The 21,579-nt window shown below is 43.2% G+C and overlaps 7 protein-coding genes across 9 annotated transcripts; 3 read left to right on the forward strand and 4 right to left on the reverse strand.

Annotated features, from left to right (window-relative positions):
• Positions 1–606: 606 nt before the first annotated feature.
• BCIN_03g00560 (hypothetical protein) lies at positions 607–1,881 on the reverse strand. The gene is made up of 4 exons (XM_001559441.2): positions 1,516–1,881; positions 1,294–1,463; positions 1,121–1,227; positions 607–1,048 (listed from the first exon to the last, which is right to left on the reverse strand). Exons 1-4 carry the CDS (start codon positions 1,805–1,807, stop codon positions 871–873), a joined length of 747 nt encoding a protein of 248 aa, XP_001559491.1. The 5' UTR covers positions 1,808–1,881; the 3' UTR covers positions 607–870.
• Positions 1,882–3,772: 1,891 nt separating this feature from the next.
• On the forward strand, positions 3,773–4,931 carry BCIN_03g00570 (hypothetical protein). The gene is made up of 3 exons (XM_024691688.1): positions 3,773–4,105; positions 4,193–4,515; positions 4,617–4,931. Exons 1-3 carry the CDS (start codon positions 3,980–3,982, stop codon positions 4,675–4,677), a joined length of 510 nt encoding a protein of 169 aa, XP_024547459.1. The 5' UTR covers positions 3,773–3,979; the 3' UTR covers positions 4,678–4,931.
• A 36-nt stretch (positions 4,932–4,967) lies between these two features.
• On the reverse strand, positions 4,968–5,914 carry BCIN_03g00580 (hypothetical protein). The gene has a single exon (XM_001559439.2). The coding sequence runs from the start codon at positions 5,857–5,859 to the stop codon at positions 5,026–5,028; it is 834 nt and encodes a 277-aa protein (XP_001559489.2). The 5' UTR covers positions 5,860–5,914; the 3' UTR covers positions 4,968–5,025.
• A 3,609-nt stretch (positions 5,915–9,523) lies between these two features.
• Bcrps5 lies at positions 9,524–10,837 on the forward strand. Its single transcript, XM_001559437.2, has 4 exons — positions 9,524–9,748; positions 9,806–9,858; positions 9,985–10,168; positions 10,226–10,837. Exons 1-4 carry the CDS (start codon positions 9,662–9,664, stop codon positions 10,541–10,543), a joined length of 642 nt encoding a protein of 213 aa, XP_001559487.1. The 5' UTR covers positions 9,524–9,661; the 3' UTR covers positions 10,544–10,837.
• A 2,419-nt stretch (positions 10,838–13,256) lies between these two features.
• On the reverse strand, positions 13,257–14,443 carry BCIN_03g00600 (hypothetical protein). Of its 3 annotated transcripts, none has more exons than XM_024691689.1 (3): positions 14,247–14,443; positions 13,645–14,076; positions 13,257–13,567 (listed from the first exon to the last, which is right to left on the reverse strand). In XM_024691689.1, exons 1-3 carry the CDS (start codon positions 14,319–14,321, stop codon positions 13,415–13,417), a joined length of 660 nt encoding a protein of 219 aa, XP_024547460.1. In that variant the 5' UTR covers positions 14,322–14,443; the 3' UTR covers positions 13,257–13,414. The 3 variants fall into 3 exon arrangements, with proteins under 3 accessions (XP_024547460.1, XP_024547461.1, XP_024547462.1); XM_024691691.1 differs by having other exon boundaries at positions 13,257–13,574; XM_024691690.1 differs by having other exon boundaries at positions 13,257–13,585.
• Positions 14,444–14,731: 288 nt separating this feature from the next.
• On the reverse strand, positions 14,732–17,288 carry Bcsda1. Its single transcript, XM_024691692.1, has 3 exons — positions 17,140–17,288; positions 17,055–17,090; positions 14,732–17,000 (listed from the first exon to the last, which is right to left on the reverse strand). The coding sequence occupies exons 1-3, from the start codon at positions 17,184–17,186 to the stop codon at positions 14,810–14,812; spliced, it is 2,274 nt and encodes a 757-aa protein (XP_024547463.1). The 5' UTR covers positions 17,187–17,288; the 3' UTR covers positions 14,732–14,809.
• A 21-nt stretch (positions 17,289–17,309) lies between these two features.
• On the forward strand, positions 17,310–21,320 carry BCIN_03g00620 (hypothetical protein). Its single transcript, XM_001559433.2, has 2 exons — positions 17,310–18,375; positions 18,424–21,320. The coding sequence occupies exons 1-2, from the start codon at positions 18,008–18,010 to the stop codon at positions 21,071–21,073; spliced, it is 3,018 nt and encodes a 1,005-aa protein (XP_001559483.1). The 5' UTR covers positions 17,310–18,007; the 3' UTR covers positions 21,074–21,320.
• The last annotated feature ends 259 nt before the right edge of the window (positions 21,321–21,579 follow it).

Here is a 21,579-nt window from a genome sequence, read left to right on the forward strand (position 1 = left end):
ACGCCACACCACCGGCTTCTCCTCATCTGTGTGGTCGAGAAAGTAAAGGTCGAGAATTGAGAAGATTTTGTGATTCAAATGCAAGCCGTTACCAAGAATGCACCTGTACAAACCGCTCAAGTGCGAAAGGAATTTCAACTGAAATCGTCTTCATATTGTTGGCGTTGAACAGTGAGCCTCTGACTGTATTTTGCACAACTCCACCGTGTTCCAGAACAATTATTGCGAGAGAGACTTGCATGAAAGTGGGCTATTGAGTGATATAACGTTTGGAAATTAAATCGATAACTGGACTAGCTGACAACCGTTCAAACTCACCCTTTTATTTCACTGAAATCACCTCCAGCTATCTTTATTCGAAAATCTGCCTTTTTAACTAGGTTTCTCTCATCCATATCATTGAACCAGTAAAAGCCAATTGTTTCAATTGGGATAGAATATTTCAATGGCATCAAAGGGAGGATAGGTGGAGACTGTTTTAACTTCCCAGCTTTAGCTCATGTTGTACCTGAGATGATAATCACATTGCCCCAAACATCATAGAAGGAATGACGAAGCCACGCAAATACAGCTAGGAGAATACACTAAGAAGATTCAAATCTATATTGAATATTAGCTTTATTGTTTTCAACGCTTCATCGAAGTAGTCAGTAGTGGAACAAGAACGGTACATTCATTGCAACCTTATCCGAGTGGTAAAAAGTTTCGTTCGATCAAAGGAATTGAACCGATATCATTTGATGCCTAGCCAATACAAATTATGCTGTCAAGTTTGTGATACACGCAATATATTATGGTCATTTAGCTAAACACTTGTGAGCAGCCAGCCACTAAGCATATAAAAACGAAGCGTCCTAATTCGATGTCTCATTACTCAACGACACCCGATTTAACAATAGCAACACGAGCTCTTGGAGTACCAGAGCGAGTACCAAGTCCTTCGATTCTCTTCACAAGATCCATACCCTCAATCACCTCGCCGAACACCACGTGTTTGCCATTCAACCAAGGTGTGGCTATTGTGGTAATGAAAAATTGTGAGCCATTTCTATCGATGGTTAGTCTTTCATCACTGGATAAATCACGAGTACCAGGAATGCGTATCAGAAACAAAACCTACGTATTTCTACCTGCATTAGCCATACTTAGTTGACCAGGTTTCGTGTGCTTGAGCTCGAAATTTTCGTCTGGAAACGTTCTACCATAGATAGACTTTCCACCGGTTCCCTGAGTTTACATTAGCAGTTTCTCATCAGAGATGATTCGAATGAGTAGTTGAGTAATATAACTTACATTTCCTCGAGTGAAATCCCCACCTTGCAACATAAATTGTGGAATAATACGATGGAAAGAACTTCCAGCATATCCAAATCCATGTTGGCCGGTACACAATTCACGGAAATTGCGTGCAGTTCGGGGAGTGATCTTATCATAAAGCTTGAATGTGATGCGACCTGCGGGAGCTTGAAGCGATATCAGTAAGGAATGAGCCCACCAACAAGCGTAAGACCCTACCAGAATCAACAGTTATGTCAAAGAAGCAGTTTTTGCTTGAGTTGTCCTCATCTCCGGTCTTGGCCAGAGCAGCTACAGGGTTAGAAGTCGAGGATTGGATGAATGGGAACGAAGAGGTGATTGAGAAGAATGAAGGCTTTAAGAGATTATAGAGCGAAGAGTTGTCTCCCTCAGACGATAGAATTGGTGATGGGTATGCATACTTCTGAGAAGGCGTGGAAAATGGTGGTGCCATATATCTTGGTTTTGTGTCATTGTGAAGCCATTGGAAGGCAGAAGTTGTTGAAAACATCTTTATATCAGGAGAGAAGTTAAGAACAAGTTGAATGAAGTTATTGGAGGTTGTAGCAACCAAAATTCAACTTCAAAAAATGCTCGTCGATACTGCCGAATTGTCAAAGTTGAGTGACACACGTGATGTCATTAGAGCCCGTGGTTTAGCCGATCATCTGACATCAGTTGAACAATCTATTGGTCTCACAGTCTAATTGAAACACAAGAGGCACATCGACGACGACAGTCTGGTTCTTACGACCTATTGTGACTAATTTAATTGATGATTTAGATCAAAATAGGCCAGAACCCTGTTACCGTCTCCCAATATCTCCAGTATATGCTAACACTTGGTTTTTCACAAGCTTTCCATCCTCAGGTCTCCACATAAGCCAACCGCGCGATATGGCTCTGGCGCGATAGGTTAACTTCCTTCAATCCGCGAGTTATTCTTCATCGCCTTTTGTGGCAATTGGTACCTCAAGGAAGAAAAGGCGAGCAATAACCAATTCATAAGCCTTATATAATTCATATTCGTCATCAGTTGATTCGATTCGACGAACACCTCAAGTTCCATTTCGCCTGCAAGCTTCCAACACCATTACATCATAAGAGTCCTCTTTCCTTTACGACAATGCACTGGATCTACAAAGCATTCACTCAGGAAAGAGATCTGGGGATCGAATCAGGAATCATTCGACACAAGCTATAATATGTTTTATGAATGATTAGAGAGAAGCAGGTCTTCCCTACGCGAGTGCGGACGGCTCATGACCGAAGAGCGACCTGCAAAAAAGATTTCAAAAAGATGGTCAGAAATCGTTTCCAGTGGAGCTGTTTGTCATGTACATTTGGAGCCAGCATTCGGGAGACTTTTCCCCAATAGTTTTCAATATTTCTAAGAGTTTCCATCTGCTTATGGTCCTAACCTGTCAAGATATGAACATGATGATTCATTTTGTATACAATTATACAGGTTCTTACCATATAAGCATTTATTGTTCTATCGAAGCTATTTAATCAATGGGTATGTAAAAGTAACCAATCATACTCTGGGCATGTCTCATCCATATCTTTCCCCGTCTAGAATCTAGAATTCAATTCTCTTATGCCAAAAGTCACTGGGTATTGGTGTTGTAACTATATCTCCATATCATTGTTTTCATCCGATTCATCCGATTCAATTACAATTTTAATGCTTTATTGATGATACACTTTCTTCGCCTGTCATGAATTGCATTTCTCTAAAAAAACAACGGCCTCCAGGTACAAAAATTGACAGACCGTTTTCTATGAACGGACGTCGATCCCCTCTTTTAGACCAGCAGAGCGCTGCATCAGATCAAAATCTGATTTTTGAACGGTGAGTCTTCGAATCGGGGGTTTTTTTGAGCGATCGCGTTAAACTCGATATTATTATTGCTGCGCTCTATTTAGACTGCTATCAATTGTGATAATGGTAGGGCATATGCATTCAAATGCAAAAGTCCTCAAACCCCATTCTGCTAAGTTACTACTCCACAAGACAACGGTCAGTATTGCTTGCAGTACACTGAAAGAGCCCACCTCACGAATGATTTGAATTCTGCTCGACTCGTCCATCAAGAAACTCCAAAGCAAGTTATCACGTATGGAAGGATAAGTGGCTGAGAATTTCCTCGATTTCACTGATCTCGCTTGTCGTGATCATCCCTACCGGTCCTTCACATGTGAGACCATAAACCGCGGCAGACAAGGATACTTCCCCAGATTACCCCGCAGACATGTGTTCCTGCAGCATGCTTAGCATGTTCATTCTTCATGATATCCGTCCGAAGATAAAATTAAGCGCACAATACTTTTGTTCCGATCGGAATTTGCAGGGAATTGGCTACGGGGTGGCTAGTCGTCGACCCTGTTTATTTGTATTTCCCCTCATCACATCATTACTGTTTATGATGAGCACCTGCCAATAAGTATCAAAGGATATCAATACGTCTAAAGTGCCTAAAAGCTGCAGGTATTTGTCGTGTAGTTGTTTGCCGATCGACATACATTGAGACAGTGAGAGTTGACAATGCATTTATCCGATCTGGGATATATAATGCGGATACACATACACGTATAAATCATAGAGAATTTTCTGAAACCTATCCTCATCATTGCCTGATTCTGATTCGTCATATACACACGCCCAAAATTCCCGTTCAAGATGCGTTTCACTATTCTCCCATTGTTCTTTCTCGCCTCCAAAGTCCTTTGCGATGGCCAAGCAATCGTAGATGCCATTTCAGAAATCTCAAATACAACCACTTCTCTCAACCAAACCGTCTCTAGTGTATGTCTCCTGTTCATTCTCGCTCTTCCCACCATGATCGTGTCCCATCGATCCATCCAACTAACCCTCTTCATCTTTCCCCCCCAGTGGTCCGGCAGCCTCCTAACCTCCTTCCCCATCGTCACCCTCTCCGCTAAACTCCTCATCGACATCAACACCGGCACCTGGGTTGCTTCTTCCTCCGCAAATCTCACTTTAATCGAAACCATCACCATCGCCACCGCGACCCAAAACCTCGTCACCGTCGTAGAGGAAACTCTCGACACGATCGTATCTGCGAAACCAAAATTCGACAAGCTACTTTTCAGTCCGCTGATCTTGTTAAATTTGGTAGAGGAGCAGAGTGCGACGGATAAGTTTAGCGCAAAGATCATTGAGAAGATTCCCGCAGCTTTTCAGGAAACGGCGAGGTTTGTTGGATTTTATTTTATATTATGTTGCTGATGTTGTGTTTTTTTTTTCTTTTTTTTTTTTTTTTTTTTTGGAAAGCTTGGAAACTGATTTTTATTAGAACTATTGTGGCGCCTGTTGATACGGCATTTGATGCGGCCATTGCGGATTATAAGTTATAAGGGAATCAATGACGATTGAAAGACTGGTGATTGTTAAATTAGGAGTGGGAAATCGGGTGCGAAAAAGGGAGTGGAGAAAAGCTGGGGGACTAAGCGGTGTTTGCAGACTTCTCGAGTCAAGCAGGAATCTAACGATGAACACTGGGGTGCGATTGAGATACTATCGATTATCTTGACTAGGAAGCTGCATATGAATGGTAATAAATATTATCTCTGATACGATGCGTGATCACAAACCCAAATAAACGTGGATAGGAAACTCCTATTCGGCACTCGCAGGACCCAGCCTCTAGAATTCCACCATCATTTGCATAAACCTCGCATCCATACTTGATCAATGGACTTAGTTTATATTCCAATAATATTAACATTATCTCTTACATTAAACCGATGGCCAATTTTTCCTTCCCCATAGATCGTCCCCGAGTTCCCAACATCCAACTCTCGAGGTTCGACCAGCTCTTCTACATCTCCCAATCCCAATCCCAGCCCTGCATCCATTTCTCTCGTCTTGCGTCTTTCTTTCCGCTCATCTATCCCATTTCCACTTTTCACATCCCTTCCACCAAAATACGCATCCATTTCCACTGGCTCCGCATTAACACTGACATGTTTCTTCTTCACCAGATCAACATACGATCTCGTCGCAGCCTCTGACTCAGTAGGTAGTTCGGGTTGAAATTGACGTTCTCCATCCCATGAATCGTTATCGTCTGCGATTTCCTTCGTGGTGAGTTGTCTCTTTGTTCGAGGCGTGGTTGCGAGATAGCGGCGACGCCGGATGAGTATAAAGGCAATGACCATAATGAGGGTTACTCCGAGGATTATGCTGACGGAGATGCTGATTTTAATGGTGTTTGTCAGGGAATTAGATGAATTGGATGCGGGCTGAGCGCTCATTGAAGAACTCGAAGCTGAGGCTGCTTCCCCATTTGCTGCAGTAGGGGTAGATGTTCCAGTGGGTGAGGTGGTTGAATTTATGCCGATCGAACTAGCCTGATTATTACTTGCGCTGCTTGTATTGGTAGAAGAGCTAACAGGCATCTGGCCGAGCGTAAATGTTGGGCTGTCTACTTCAGGCTGAGTATTGTCTAAAGGGACCCAATATATCTTATAAACTCCAGCTTGAAGTGAATTATTTGGAGTCCAAAGTAATGAATTTCCCGATGTTGCAACTGGCATTTCTACAGTCAGTCCTGTGTAATATATTGATGATGCCGGCTTATAACACACCTCCTATCGATATCGCGCCGGCTAGCGAAACACTTTCATTATAATATTGAACGGGTGCTAAATGGAGAGTAACGGAGCCGGTTGCATCAACCCAGGTAATCGTAAATTGGTGTCCTATTACGGGATTAAACGCCGGATTTGTGAATTGAAATGAATAAACTAGGCTTGCAAATCCAAGCAATATTAATTGCAAAGAAACATTGTGAAATACCCGCATAGCGAATGCTACACGGAAAAGAGATAGGAAAACAAAAGAGTGACGACAACAAAACCTGGAGAGTACTAAACTCAACTTTAGGTTCTTATATTTGTTTACATCCTTGGGATTTTTCGGGGCAAGGCCAAGCCGGTGTAGTATTTTGGAGCCACTTATGGCGGTGCATGACATGACAATCCTTTTGAAATCATGGCCAACCACGATGCAATGGATTTATGACATGCGCTCTGCGAACCATTAAAACATTGGGGAAGAACAGAGAGTGGTGTCAAATATTTTAGAGTTGTGTAGGAATATACCGTTAAAGCCACAAAAGGAACATAGGAAATTAGTGAAGTAAGATTGGCAGGCTACGCTTCTCGTTTAATCCTCTGGTTCATCTCGTTACTGCAGCATGCTGACGTAAATAGAACATTTGCGGGTGCATAAGGCTAGAATGTAAGACGCATAAAATGAAGGGATTTGAGTGTAAGAATTGTAAAGTAGAATGTTAACAGAAAATAAGAAATCTGCTTCACCTCCTATGATTCTGTGCCTCGCGAGTGAGCTTTTGTTGAATTTTACAGAACAGACTTCACATGTTTATACAACTAATTAGGTGTACAGTGAACACCATGTAGTCAGACATATAGGCAATCAAAGCGGTAATAGAATTATATAAGAATCTTCAATAGTTGAGAAGTTTGTTATCAGATTAAAATACTCAAGAGGAGTGATGAGTAAGATGAGGATTTGTTCCTACCTGTGTAAGCTCGATCACGTGAAATCCACTTGACGCACCCAATAAGCCATTTGAAGATGCTAGTTCAATAACCTGGAATAGTTATAGATAAACTCAAACGATCAAGCTTTATTCTATGAGTTCCACTTGCACAATTGAGTCCAATTTTGTGAAATATTTGAGGTCTACTTAGACACCGACCAATCATATCTTCGATTCGACATCACGTGGTCAGTCAAATTGAGAAGGGAATCAAAATGGGAACATGAGAGGAAATGATCTTCCGATAAAGCACACTAAGTCTCAATGTCCATGCTATTTTCCCTCAACGTTCGAAGAGAGACCTTTGGAGCTTGGATTCTAACATTCCATTGATACAATGACCAATTGACTGCTTGATGAGCTCTGGTGAAGTTTCTGAATAATTTGTAGCTCGAGCAAATCTTTTCCCCACAGAATAGGGTGCTAGATTCGGGATTCCAAGACATAAAGATCAGTGATGAGATGTAAATCAGCAGGATGCTTGGATCAGGAGACTAAGAGCTTTTGCATGGCTGCGGTAATGATAATATTCCAGTGATGATTCAATCAAAGTCTCTCCAGAGACTGATTTTTTAATCTCATGACTGTGGTAGAACAGAAGACAAACTCCATGAGTTTGGAATCAAGGGTTGAAATTTGTAACTCGGTCTCTTTTTGGAACGATACATGATTTTGAGTGGTAGAAAATCGGCGAGCACAAGTATGCAGACATGTTTGAGCTACACGACAAGAAGCGAATTAATCTACAAATTTGACAAGAAATATTAGGGATGTTCAATCCACAATAACAAAACATATATCGGCAATGAAAAGACTCGTCCGAAGGCCCTCGTGAAGAAAGTGAAGAACGAATGCCATGAACTTAAGCATTGGGGGATGATCACCCCTCCACGCCTGTCTTATAGTTTCCTTCCCCCCACCAGAGTTAGAAAAAGAGTACTGTCATCCGGCAGCATCAGGATTTGTAGTGTTTTGAATCGTCTCGCAAACCATTCATGATCAGTGGAGTGAAGTTTGTTTGTGGACCACCACTTGGTGCAGCTGCGTACATGTCTGAGCATAGAGGAACCATAATCCCATTTATTTGCTTTCACTACACGAGTGAAGAGACTTCTTGACAGACGTAAAATTGCCTGAGAAATCTTGAACTAATGTTCAGAATAGGTTCTTGACGCTTCATTGTTGATATTGGAGGAATTTTCGAGATGTGCATTGAAGTGGAAGAGCGATTGATGTTCAGGCATCAAAAATGGGCTAAGGATTGTACGACCGAACGCCAAGATCCAACTGGGTAAGCTTAACACCTGTGGACTCTTTATACATCATGAGAAGAAGGATTTTAACAACAATTTATGTTAATTATACAACACGAAAGAATGGCAACACAAGGAACTTTGCATATTCCAGGTAAATAATACCTATGCAGCCATTCCGATCTATTCTGTATTTGAAAGTGTATGACGCCTCACAGTAAGTCTTGTCTTGAATTTGCATGTGCTAGTTTTGGAACGTACCAGCTCTTCCACTCGAACAACAGTCACCTCGAACATATTCGCCCTCGGTTACATCGCACGCAGACACCGATTTTCAATTGAGATGGCCGTTACGAGACTGCGCACACAATTGCGCGAGTTCACTTGACGTTCGACGACTCGTCCTCCCGATACCAACCCGATGAGATGTACGCTTGGTGGGCTGGACAATAGGTTCAGTCAGATGCGATGAGAAGATGTCAAGTTCAGATCGGCAAACGAAGTCGCTCATGTGGCAGACCTCAACTCGGGAAACGAGGAAGGAATAACTCTGTTCTGATCAATCCACAACCTGTCTTGTCCGTGGCTCAATTGGTCTGTCGAGAGCAGGCAGTTGGGATTTTCGATAATCGGACTTCCACTCGAAATTGTTTACATGCAGAGGATACAAAATGATACACACCCAGCTTCCAATCACATTCGCGGTATGCTGGGGGGAGGGGAATCCGAATGACCTCAGCGAAAGGACCAGAATACTTGTGCTGGGACAGATCGGTTGATATTACTGGATATCCATGAATTCGCTTTGGCGCAAGGTTTGCGAATAGCTTCACGGTGTTCCTCATATTTTGATATAAAGGGCGCAGACACCACAAGCAAGGGCGCTGGTGGTCTTATATGTGTGTGGCACTTCCGAGATGTTGTTTTCTCACAAATGGCGTCCTCCGGTATATTCTTACGTGTGTAGGTGGTCAAGGTAAGTGGAGGGAAGATGTTGTCGACTTTGGGGGGGAATTCATATGGCTCATACAGAAACTCGACACAGTCAAGATTATATCCTTAGGTATTGATGGTCGCTACACTTATTAACTGTAAAAGATATCAGATCTTGAATCTTGTAGGGCCGGCCTTATCGGAGTTGGCTGCCACAACATACTATCAAGCTTTTCACATCAATCATGTATTTATCAACGCTCAAGAGAGAGCAGGAACTTCTTCAAAGTTCGAAACAAAAATAGAATTCAATCAAGAACATTAAATAATTAATTTTCACCATCTTCATTGCCATTTCAATTGCCAATTCGATTTCGTCCAGTGGAAAAATTCATGTTCCCCCAGAAAATTTGATGTTCAGGCACTCAGGCCATCACTAATAAGCGAGGGTTGAATTTCACACAAACCCTTTAGCGCCTCAAGAATATTCGAGTGGAAACTCTATCAACTTGAGAAATTTCACCGACGTCGACAACTTGTAAATTTAACCACCACCGCCAACTCCACAAATCAGCCATCGCAATCATGTCTGAAGGAGAAATCGAAGTCGAGGCCGTTTCCGGCTACCAAGTGCTCCCAAAGGAGGTCACTGAGGAGATTGGAAGCATCAAGGTACAACTCAATTGAAATTTATCGATAATGGGGAATATGGAAGCTGACAATTTGCAGCTTTTCAACAAATGGAGCTACGAGGATGTTGAGATTCGCGACATCTCTTTGACGTAAGAACACCCAATGCGAAATTTATATGGAGGAGAAAAGGATGGAAATGGAAAACATTCGACACTTGTTTTGGATGAGGGGAATTATAGGAAGAGCCAAAGGCTAATGCGATATTTTTTCAACAGCGATTACATTCAAATCAGAGCCCCAGTCTACATCTCCCACTCCGCCGGTCGTTATGCGCAAAAGAGATTCAGAAAGGCCAACTGCCCAATCATTGAGCGTCTCACCAACTCCTTGATGATGAACGGTCGCAACAACGGAAAGAAGCTCATGGCTGTCCGCATTGTTGCCCACGCCTTCGAGATCGTACGTCCGACCACATTGTGACACATTTGCAGGAAATTCTAACAGTCAAAATTATAGATCCACATCATGACCGACCAAAACCCAATCCAAGTTGCCGTTGATGCTATCGTCAACTGCGGTCCTCGCGAAGATTCCACCCGTATCGGATCTGCCGGTACCGTCCGTCGTCAAGCCGTCGATGTCTCCCCTCTCCGCCGTGTCAACCAAGCCATTGCTCTCCTTACCATCGGTGCCCGTGAAGCTTCATTCAGAAACGTCAAGTCCATTGCTGAGTGCTTGGCTGAAGAATTGATCAACGCTGCTAAGGGAAGCAGCAACTCCTACGCCATCAAGAAGAAGGATGAGTTGGAGCGTGTCGCCAAGAGCAATCGTTAAATGGTTATATTCGGGGATTTTCTGTGGGGTGTTTCAATTTGCATTATGGATGGATGGGCGATTGGCTGCATTTCTGTCACATAAACGACTTTTATGAATGCAAAAAGTCATGACACAACCGGAATAATGGATATATGCATTCAGTGATTTTGTGCCATCGGTTCAAGTGCACAAATTTGTATGGGACCATGAGCCTAGGATGGCTGTAAGGGCTGATCATATGCCATCTGGTGATTCTACAGAATTTTGATACCTCCAGATACAAAAGCAAATTTGATGAACAAATCCCGCACACTCTAAAACTCCACAAGTGACATGTACGATGATTGACAAATGTTGCTAACAAACTCACAGCCAGGCCGCTTCAGTTTTACACCTCGATTTATGCTTCCCGGAGTCTTCCACCTGCACTTCCTGCTTGTATGAAGTTTCCAAGGAGTTGACTTCTAAGCTGTGTCTAATTTCCTTTCAAGACTTGCCAGTAAAAGTGACACTGGAGAAAACTGGCTATTCCTTTCACTCTGCTTGGCGTATGGTAGTTTCAACCTAGAGATGCAGTGCTCTCAAGAGCCAAAGACCCCTCGCCTTGACAATGTAGTAGCCTCGCTACATCGGGACCACTACCGCCCAACTCTCAATTTCGATTCATCAATAATCGGTAGTTGATGATTCGTTCCTACGTAGAATTCCATCATTTTGCGCGCTTCAAGCAGCAGGGTTCTTGGATTGTTGGGGACGATGAGTACACCGTTGCTGGGCATGAGAGTGAGGGATTGATGACTTAACGAGTTGAGTGTGTGGAGAATGGGCGTTATGGAAGGGGGGTAGACATTTTCATTCAAGTAGGTGGTTGAATTTTATATTGACGTACTGCAATGGATGCAAATAAACGTACATTGATTCCACAACGGTTTTATGAACAACACTCCTGGATTGATATGTAATGATCCAGTGCACGCTGAAAATCTCTTTGCATTCTTTATGTTTTTATCGATACACCAACGAACGCATCTCATTTGTGATTGTACACGAATAATTAAAGTTGTAGCTTGTGTTCTCGTGGGGTGTTGTGAATACCTAGTCTTGGGGGGGCTCATCGATTGACTATGATATTCAACTGGACTGCTTCTCCTCCCTCCCTCTCTTCTCTTCTTCTACCCTGCAGAACATTTACGTCACAAATACATACATGTATACATCGCATTTCACTCTCAACGCCGTGCAACTGATACCTGCCTGACCCTCTCCCTCCCCAATCCTTTCCCATCATAAAATGTGGCGAAAAGTTGAGCAAGACCTGGAATATAATATGAAGTTCGTCAACATTCTAGAAATTATTTTGCAGATCAATTGACCTTCATTTCCTGGGTTTGCTTGCAAGAACTACCTACACAGTGCTGCTTCATGACATTCTGACAAAACAAACAAACAAACAAACATAACACCTCGGGTTCATGAAGGGATGTGAGAGTTGCCCAGGTGGGTTTGGAATGAGAGGGAGTGAGTAGATTTCGGGGGTTCATAGGATGTTTTTATATTCACGGATGTTTATTCGCATGGGAAAATGCCTTTGGAGATATTTTCTTCCTGTGTTCTCGTTCCGTGTTCTTCAAACTGCATACCTATCTATGTGTTTTCATGTCTGAAATCCAAGACCATGTCTGTATTCTACATTGAATCCAAACTGTATCGTTCATCTGGACGGGATGGAGCAAGTATCATATGCCGAATCATGTAGATTATACAAATCTGTTCGTTCCTTGTTGTGCGTGTTGACATTTCTAGGGTAGAGATTGAGAATTCGGGGTGGTGGGCTAAAGAGATGAGGCATAAGCAAATTAAGTTGAAGCAGGTGAACTCCCGAGATTGCGCACATAATACAGTGAGTGGTGCTCTGTGCGAGTTGAATATGTAGAGAACCAGAAGGGGACAGAGTAAAAATGGCGAGGGAGGAAGGTGTGCTGGGGTTTTTGAGTGTGTTCATGAGCAAAAATATGGTTGTGCCTTTGGCTATTCGGCATATTTGATCGATTCAAGTCTCTGACTTTGTATGAATACGGTATGCATATTCTCCTTCTAGCATGTATCTCCCAGAGAGGATATCAAAGATTTGTCAGTGATTTGGATTGAATGAATTAGGAACTTATAACTTGAAATTGGGGTCATGGTTTGATTCTGATATATACACATCGGTGTATGACTTGGTTGTAGAGAAAGGATGAATATAAATGGCGTGAACTAAGTGCCTTTTATAAGATGCAGATACCTGGAATGAATTGGAAGGCAGAATAGAATGAGCATTTTTGATTTGCGTTGTGTGTAAGAGTGCTAATTGGTATTAGTGGTTTGAGGTGAGAGATTTCCATACCTTTTTCTATGAGGGAGGTCGTTTTTGAGTTGTTTGGCGACACGAAGAAATATCCTGAAGGAATCAGTGAGATTGTTAGGGATGTAAGCGGGTAAGTGATGGTTGTTCAGTGATTAAAGCTGGAGAGAATCGACGATGTGGAGGTGAGTACGTAGCAGGTTGTTGAATAGAGGTGAGGATGGGAAATGAATGTGTGATGTTAGTGAAAAGAGCAACATACTTGCCTGAGAGGGGGTTTCTAGCCTTTCCAGAAATCGTGTTGAATATCGCATTCAGATATTCAAGATATAACAATTCGAACGGACTGTTCAGAGATATAAACCTCGATCATCAGATTTAGTACTCTGAAACTTGATGGATAAGAAGAGACATTTCATGAATCGCTATTGTGAATACAATAAAACAATACCCAATTTATACTACCATTATTTCGCTGGCAAAACTCCACGTGACAACTCGACAAGAAGAGAATCCGTTGCGAGACTTTATCTAACTCCCAGTAATCACTTCTTCAATTGCTTCCCATGCAACCCTTCTGATTTCTCTCTGGGATCCATCTTGGTTTTGGTGGCGACTGCCTTCGATGCAACAGCTTTATCTAACCCAGTGACGTCCGCCTCTTTGCTTGTTGATAGATCCGGCACGCCTCTGTTTTTCTACATACTATTGATCAGCTTCAGTTCATATAGGTGAGCAGCTATTTGTATGTTGTTTGGAATAATGAGTGACGTACTGGATAAATGCAGTCCACTTTTTTACCGGACATATTCAAATAAATACAATTGGAACACGGTGCGTGTTTGTCACAATTCTTCCCACCCTTATCACAAGGGATACATGCAGCCAAAGAAGGAAGTTTCATCGAAGTCGAGAAAGAAGCCATCAGAGTTTCGTCAGGCTCGTCGGAATCCAGGAAATTCTGTGCGGCAAAAGAGAGTCTTTCTGATACTGAGACATAGGCAGGTAGAGTTAGATCGGGTTCAGGATCTAAGAAATTCGACGCGGCAGATATTGTTTTTGAAATCGGATCAGAGGCTATCAGAGGTTCGCATTCGTTCGCTTCCTCGCCGTCCCAATTCTCGCGAGGGTCTAAAGAAAAACATTCCTTCAAAGGACTCTGAAATGGAGGCTGTATTGGACGATTATTGGCAATCGAATAAATGGACTTTAGAACATAGTTAGGAGGATGTGATAACTTAGGCCATCTTTTAGATGGGCTGATCGGACTGCAGTGCTTGTAGAGGTCTTCTGCGAAAGCATTTATGCTACAAGAATGATCCACAGAATGTGGAAATTCGAGAGCCAAATAATATATTTGAGTTCTGAAATACATACTAACTCATTGGAAAAGTCATCTTCATCCGGCTTTGAAAGGCTTTCCAGAAAGCGCTCGTATTCACCGTCCTCCATAACATAGTTGGTAAAATGGTTCAGTACTATCGATTCAAAAGGATGTTGTCATGCGATACATTCCAAAAGAAAAGAATGTAATATCAATACTGTCGAGCGTGATAGATTAATGTATATTGGTCGTGGGTGTATCGAGTAGATCTTGGCGCCTCTTTCAGAATGATGAATAAATGAGCGGAGCTATTATCTCTTCGCGCCTTCTAAATTGCGGTCGAGGAATTGCACTTTCTCTCTTTGAGCACTGTGCACGTGTGTGAATGAAATGAGGGTGATGAGGATACCCTTTGTATATAAATCATACTGTAACTCGATGCTCATGTCAACTTTGACAGAACGGTGAAATTCATGGATATTGTATACTTCGCACCAAATTCAGAGGCTCACCGTTATTAATGCAGAAGTTCAAGAAGTGAACTGAATTTCATGATACTGCAGGTTGATAAAGCTGCATGAATTGCTTTTGATTATTTCGTAATACGACCAATAAATTAACATCCGATGTTTCCTCTCTTTCCACCTCTCTTAGTTCTGTCAATGTGTCCTTTAAGCACCCTCCTAGTATGTTGCAAACTTCTCTTTTGCTTACTCTTAGCCTTACCCAACGTCATCATGAAATTCTTCTTTCTAGACTTCTCTTGATTGGTAGTACTCTTTCCCTCGGCATCCTTCTTCGACCTTCTGATTGCCTTGGTAGACTTATGCTCGCTACGCTCACCCTTTCCTTCCCTAGCCATTGCTATCTTCTCTTCTCTTGTATTCTTTTGTAACTTCGAGAAACCTTCAATTTGATCAGCTGTCAAGGCATCATCCGCATGTCTTGCAGCTGCGTCCTTCATTCGTTGAGATTGTGTCCTTCCTCCCATTGCCTTATTTACGCTAGCCTCAAGACGGAGCTCTTGAAGCTTTGCAAGATCGGCTGGAGTCAGGATTTTGGTGGTTGCATATGTGGAGATCTTCTGTTCGAGGGCCTTGTCGGCAGCCTCCTTCTCTGCATCTTCTGTCGATGTTTCGGTGCCGTCCGCGGCCTTTTCGGTAGCTTTAACTTCGAGCTTTGCTTTCTTCGCGGCTGGCTTTTCGTCTTCACTATCACTAATCTCAATTTCACCATCGCTCTCGACATTGATCCAACCACCCTCATCACTGTCAGCATCGGATTCAACATCCCATGCATTCCAATCTTCCTCATCGTCCTCTTCTTCATCCGTGCCCAATTCTTCCGGCAATCCACGTTCAACTCGTTTCCGTTTCCTCTCGTCTTCCTTCCACTGCTCAAGTAGTTCAATACCTTCGATACCACCGGCTTCTTCCTCTCCAAAACGTCTCTCTTTGATCAATCCAGTCTTGAGACCCATGGTCGCTGTCTTTCCTCTATCTCTCTTCTTCAACATATCAGCTCCGACTTCACGATACAAGGATAACAATCCTTTCGCTGCCATCATTGTTCCCTTGTCCTTGCTCTTTCGGTACATTATAAGATCTTGTAGAAGTGTATCGTTCATTGCCAATGGTTGACGTACGCAAATTTCTCGAATCGCATTCAGTCCGGAGGCAGCAACCTCCGAGGCAGAGGCTTCAGAGACGAACTCATTGGCAATCTTCTGTACCAAAGGTTCTAAGGCATCAGGTGGAACAAGATTATGTGTTGCTTGAGCTAGAGATGCCAAAAATGAAGTTACAGATGGTTGTCGTGGTGTGAGGTACTTGGTAAAGTACGAGTATAACGAAATTACAGTAAGCTTATGCAAGCCAACAAGTCGCGAGACTAATTGTAGGACAATCAGTTTTTGTTCGAGGTTAAGTTTCGACTTCGAGTTTTGAAGGTGTTTTGAAAACAGGGTTTCGGCGAAACCCTGGGGATCGTGCAAGAGATGCAGGGCGGAAAAGTTCAGTGGATGAGGTGCTTTGCTCTTCTTTTCCTTCCTGCGCACCTTTTCGACCGCCTTTTCCAATGTTTTCGTCTTCTTCTTTGTCTTCTTGTTGATGCCAACTTGATGTTTCAGTTTACCAATATCAATGGCTTCTTCATCACTGCTTTCATCCTCCATTTCTTCTCTTTCCTTGTCACCTCCCAAGAAAAACCGTACTCCACCGCCAATAACCTTCTCATTATCTGACAAACTCGCTTCCTTCATAATTTCAACAGCTTTCGCATCTGTCCAAATCTGTCGTTTCCACAGTTCTCTTGTAATCTTCACAGCCCAGATTCCTTTGGAAGATGTTCGGTCGGAGGTGAGCAAATTGAACAGTGCTGTCTGCATTGTTCGATTGAGACGATGGTTGATGCTCTTCGAATTTGAAGTGCGGAGATCTGACAAGATCTTCTGGAACAGTAATGTTCGGAGTGTTTTACTCGGCGTAGCTACCAGTATTGGAAACAATGTATTGAGAAGGTTGGCCGAATCAATTACTTCCTTTCGTCGCAGCAATACCAAACTACCTACGATCTTCTCGCGCAATTCGCTTTCAAGTTCGGCATGGTGTAAAGTTAGAATTTGCTTGAGATCCTCTGGAAATTCTGCGGTATCTTCTGGGAAACAGTCTGAACAATGCGCGACGAAATCGATGAGGTCGTGAAATGATACGATGCCGCCAGATGTCGCGGTGGAAGGGGAAGACATAAAAATGTCTCTTTGTGCTTGATATTGCCCATATTGATTTAGGAAATCTTCTGCGTATGATCTGGTATGCTTGTTAGATGATGATTTCATTACTCAGTGTAGACATGTAACTTACTTTGGATCTCTTCGAATCTTGTATTGTAAATTTGGACTATAGAGGTCAGCAATTATCCGTAGAAATATACCAATTGAGTTCTTACAGATCCGCATCGACCTTCTCCAAAGCACCAACTCTCTTTTTACCCATTATGCCGGTTGGATGTTGTGCGATTTTGAGTGTTCGAATCTGCCTCCTCACTGAATTTCACATGGGTGAGATAATTTTTTTCGTTATCATTATCTTAGCGCCAGTCGCTTAAGTGGCTCTAGCGGTATCAGAACGGTGTGTGAGAAGTGATTAGTAAGGTGTCTAAATATGAAATAACTGAGGAGGGCAAACTCTTCAACTACATGCCTTTCCATTGGTTCACATGTTTGCCAACTCATGCTCGCCCAGGAAGTTTCTATCATTGACCACAGCGACGACGTGGAATTAATCCATGGCGGTTCATCTAACGTTATCAAATAACATCGAAGAGGCGACCACACCTCGTATATATTCAGTTAGCGGCCACATCAACGCGGAGCACGTAGCTAACAATGACTGCATCGACCCCCCAATATTATCATGAGCCTCAACTCGTGTCAACAATCCGAGACCTAAAGAAGTTACAAAATGGCCTCAAAGCATCCCATTGGTTTCCGATGCCAGTCTCCAGCCTCTAATGGTACCACATAAGTTTGTGGTGGGTCTTCGGTGTCATTCTTTGCTACGACTGCTGCGAGTAATTTCAGGATTTTTATGACGGTGATATCACGGTTCGTTTGAAAGGATCAGGTTTTGGTGAAGCCGCTGTTCAGCCATTGTCGTGTCCGAATAATATATAATTACCGCCCAGTGGCAGGTGATCGAAGAGCTCATAAGTCAATGCAAACCCTACCCCTCTTCGTTCTTTTCGTGCCCCTCTTCATCTACCTTCATCAGTGGTAATGAATTCGCCCGCAGATTGTCCATTCATTTCTGCAAAAATGTCTGATGCAAATCCATATGTCCTTACAAAGCTCTCCGAGCATGTGTCACAGCATCTGAACAAATCCCTTGACCAAGCCGTGGAGAATCTATCTTTGAGACTTCAGGACACTGCTAAAGACGCCATCGCTGATACCAGAGAAATCAATACCATTATTGACCAGGTGGTCAGAGAAGCCGTTGAGAAAGCATTCGAGAAGTCAGTGGTGACGGAAGTTGAGCCTTGTTCCAAACAATCAGAGTTCAAATTTCCACCTCCCCGAAATTCCAATTTCGTTGGCCGCTCTTCAACCCTAGCGAAACTACTCAGTCTATGGAAGCCGGATCAAAAGAGTAGATTGGCAGTAGTAGGACTTGGAGGAATAGGGTACGTTATTTCCCTTAATAATCCCAATGCGGAAACTCACATCCACAGGAAAACCGAACTTATTACTGAGTTGGTCTACCAAATTAGAGAAGCGTCGCCCGCATCGATATATTGGTTTGGGCCCGGAAACTTGCTTGCACCTTCCGTCGATGGGCATGAGCCATTAGAAGATTGGCTACGGCCAGGGCGAGACTCAGCAAGTTTGCTGGTCGTTGATGCCGGGGACAATTTTGATTTTCTCATGCAGCACACTGAGCATGGTAGACTGATTGACAGGCTGCAAAGTTTCGAAGGTGCCATTATACTCATCACAAGGACTAAATCGAATGGGTGTCTCTTAAGTGGCCCTCACAATATTTTCGAAGTGGGATGTCTCGAGCTCGAACCAACAATGTGTTTATTACGGGACAGATTGACCGTTGACCTCTTCGATAATTCAACTGACGAGCAACTTCGAGAAATCGCTCTTCTTGTTAATTGTCTACCAAGAGCTATTGTCCAGGTCTCAAACCTACTCAACGATACTTCGATGAAACTGTCGCAATTTATCTCCATATACCGAACAAATGATCAATTCAAACTGCGATTGCTGAGTTCGGTAGCTCCGCTTTTTACAATATCGGAAGAAGAATCTGTTATTGGTAAGGGCGTCATGAATGCTAGACAATTTCGAACAACCTACCCTATGGCTGCTCGAATTCTTCACCATCTATATTACCTTGGCGGTAATGGAGTACCGCGCTCTATCATCTGCTCGTTAGTTGACCCTCTTGATCTCATTGTCGTAATGTGCATTTTGAAGGGCAATTTTCTTGTCACTGAGGACGATACTAGCGAGACGTACAATATGCATCCTTTAGTCTTCTTGTCGCTCAAGAAGGTCATTACCAGCGAAAGACCAGAAACAGAAGAAAGTGAGACTGAGGAAGAGCTGGAATGGTACACACAAGTCGTTGTTGCCTTTGGGAATTACTACCCTGACCAAAGTAGCAAGGACCGAGAATGGTGGAAAACATGTTTTGAACGCTTCCTTAGTGATGGAAGCAAGAAAACTGATTCTGTACGAATTGCGCTGGCTTTGGTTTACAACAAAGAATCCAAACACCTTGTTCGCAGGGGCCTCTACAATGATGCTTTGAAGATGGCAACACATGCAGTTGATACTTTACCAGAAGCAATACCTCACGAACATCTTAATATACTTCAGCATCATCTTTCACTACTCGATCTGTTGGCCAAGTATGGAGAACTTAGAGATGCACTGCAGACGTATACTGAAGAACAGCCAGATGAGTTGTGGAAGAAGCGCGTTGAGGGCATCCTGTACTTATCAGAAGGTACCAACAAATCTGATGTCGTTGACCTCTTCCGCCAGATCCGCCGTGCAAAAGAGTCCATGAATGCTCCCGAAAGTGATTTATGTACCAGCATTGACGACTATGGGGTGGCTCTTATGCTGATTGGCAACTACCAAGCTGCTGAAATAGAATTTTCAACGGCTTTTAGGAAAAGGGCAACATTTTTAGGAACCAATCATCCCGACACTCTCATCAGTTGCCAACATCTTGCAAATGTACTGCATAAGTCTGGCAGGTTTAATGATGCCCTTAGATTTGTGGAAGGTGCCATACGTGGAAGCCAGATGTCTCAAGGCGACGAGCATCCTCAAACTCAATATATCAAAAGTCTTAAAGCACGAATTCTACTGTCCAAAGCCGTTTCATCGTCCGATTACAATGAGGTTGAATCTCTTCTCACGAACGCCGCCGATGTTCTCACTACTCACCTATCTGACTCTCACCCTCTGGTTCTAACTTGTAGGAGCAATATTGCATTAGTGATGCTAGCACAAGGGAGATATGATGAAGCTTTAACCATGAATCGTGCTGTTTTGGCCGCAAGAGAACATGGCCCATGGTTAGATTGTGAGCGACATCCGGACATATTGACGAGTCGGCATCAGATTGCAGAATGTCTGAGGCTCAAAGAAGGATGTCATGCTGCTCAAAATTTAAGTTCTCAAGTTCTAGTCGATAGAACGCAAATATACACCGAAGGAACTTTCGAAAGCGATGACTTTCATCCCGAGCAGCTCGCGAGTCTGCACCTCCAAGCTCTCATTCTTGCTGGCCTTGGTCAACACAGCGGAGCCCTCCACAAAATAGATCTTGTGTTGATCGGTAGAAAACGCGTTCTCGGAGAGTCACATCCAGATTACCTTAACAGTCTCACCTGCCGAGGTGAGATTATACGTGGCCAGCTCCCTCTTGAAGAAGGACGTGAGGAGATGTTGGACACTATCGACGCACTTCATGGAAAAGCTTTGGAGGGTCTTACTCGAGTGTTTGGTTCTCAGCATCACTGGACACTTCAGTGTCTATCTTACATGGCAGCTGCAAAGCGTGAACGCGGCGATGCTTTGAGCTACACCGAAGCCGCTGGGCTGTATCGTCATATTTCACGAGCGTATGAGGGAAATATGGGTGACCTCCACCCTGAAACCGTCAGAGCGAAAGCCTATCTGGCTGAAGTGATGCATCTTTTGGGAAACCGTCCGGAAGAGGCTAAAAAGGTTTTCAGAGAAGCTTGCGCTGGACTTGCGAAGGTATTTGGATCAGATGCCCATGCTACTATTACCGCGTATAGAGGGTATGAAAAGTTCGCTAAGGATCTTTCTGATCCAGTTTCAGGCTTTTAAAGTGTGATGATGGAATTATTTCTGAAACAGCATGGTCAAGGACTACCAGGAGACACATATGTGACCCACATGTACAGGAAGGGCAACTCAGTGTAAACGATGTTCGAGTAGGCGTTATAATGGATGGATGGATATTTTGTATGGAGCTGTTTATTGATCCTTGTCCTCTCCTCGCTGGCTCGAGCTAGTAGGTCCAGTTCACAGAAACCTCATTGAAGGCTGGAGTTAATGCACGAATTCTATAACATTCCTTGTTGTTGTGTCTACTTCCCTTTTTGTACAAATCATAGAGTCCAACCGGATAGCACATTGATTTCAGAAGTCTGATATCGTATCATTCATACACGCAATCTAGTAGCGCCCGTTGATGTTGAAAGATGCCATCATTGTATACTTCAAACCTATCACCTTTGACCTTTCTAGTTCAGCCTATTTGCATTCTCCAGATGTCTGCCAGCAAATACCCACACAAACGGGTCTTGCGCTACGCGAATCCAACCCAAGGC

Source organism: Botrytis cinerea, chromosome 3 (assembly GCF_000143535.2).
Source record: "Botrytis cinerea B05.10 chromosome 3, complete sequence".
Taxonomy (NCBI): domain Eukaryota; kingdom Fungi; phylum Ascomycota; class Leotiomycetes; order Helotiales; family Sclerotiniaceae; genus Botrytis; species Botrytis cinerea.

Excerpts from the sequence above, each read along its gene's own strand:
- BCIN_03g00560 (XM_001559441.2), bottom strand. The coding sequence starts at position 1,807 with ATGTTTTCAACAACTTCTGCCTTCCAATGGCTTCACAATGACACAAAA. Across the intron at positions 1,228-1,293 it reads GGGATTTCACTCGAGGAAAT|GGAACCGGTGGAAAGTCTAT; the intron begins GTAAGTTATATT and ends ATGTAAACTCAG. Across the intron at positions 1,049-1,120 it reads GCTAATGCAGGTAGAAATAC|AAATGGCTCACAATTTTTCA; the intron begins GTAGGTTTTGTT and ends AACCATCGATAG.
- BCIN_03g00570 (XM_024691688.1), top strand. The coding sequence starts at position 3,980 with ATGCGTTTCACTATTCTCCCATTGTTCTTTCTCGCCTCCAAAGTCCTT. Across the intron at positions 4,106-4,192 it reads TCAACCAAACCGTCTCTAGT|TGGTCCGGCAGCCTCCTAAC; the intron begins GTATGTCTCCTG and ends TTTCCCCCCCAG. Across the intron at positions 4,516-4,616 it reads GCTTTTCAGGAAACGGCGAG|AACTATTGTGGCGCCTGTTG; the intron begins GTTTGTTGGATT and ends GATTTTTATTAG.
- BCIN_03g00580 (XM_001559439.2), bottom strand. The coding sequence starts at position 5,859 with ATGCCAGTTGCAACATCGGGAAATTCATTACTTTGGACTCCAAATAAT.
- Bcrps5 (XM_001559437.2), top strand. The coding sequence starts at position 9,662 with ATGTCTGAAGGAGAAATCGAAGTCGAGGCCGTTTCCGGCTACCAAGTG. Across the intron at positions 9,859-9,984 it reads ATTCGCGACATCTCTTTGAC|CGATTACATTCAAATCAGAG; the intron begins GTAAGAACACCC and ends TTTTTTCAACAG. Across the intron at positions 10,169-10,225 it reads TTGCCCACGCCTTCGAGATC|ATCCACATCATGACCGACCA; the intron begins GTACGTCCGACC and ends TCAAAATTATAG.
- BCIN_03g00600 (XM_024691689.1), bottom strand. The coding sequence starts at position 14,321 with ATGGAGGACGGTGAATACGAGCGCTTTCTGGAAAGCCTTTCAAAGCCG. Across the intron at positions 14,077-14,246 it reads ATGACTTTTCCAATGAGTTA|TCCATTTATTCGATTGCCAA; the intron begins GTATGTATTTCA and ends TATGTTCTAAAG. Across the intron at positions 13,568-13,644 it reads AAGTGGACTGCATTTATCCA|AAAAACAGAGGCGTGCCGGA; the intron begins GTACGTCACTCA and ends AATAGTATGTAG.
- Bcsda1 (XM_024691692.1), bottom strand. The coding sequence starts at position 17,186 with ATGGGTAAAAAGAGAGTTGGTGCTTTGGAGAAGGTCGATGCGGATCT. Across the intron at positions 17,091-17,139 it reads GAGAAGGTCGATGCGGATCT|TCCAAATTTACAATACAAGA; the intron begins GTAAGAACTCAA and ends TGACCTCTATAG. Across the intron at positions 17,001-17,054 it reads AAGATTCGAAGAGATCCAAA|ATCATACGCAGAAGATTTCC; the intron begins GTAAGTTACATG and ends CAAGCATACCAG.
- BCIN_03g00620 (XM_001559433.2), top strand. The coding sequence starts at position 18,008 with ATGTCTGATGCAAATCCATATGTCCTTACAAAGCTCTCCGAGCATGTG. Across the intron at positions 18,376-18,423 it reads GTAGGACTTGGAGGAATAGG|GAAAACCGAACTTATTACTG; the intron begins GTACGTTATTTC and ends TCACATCCACAG.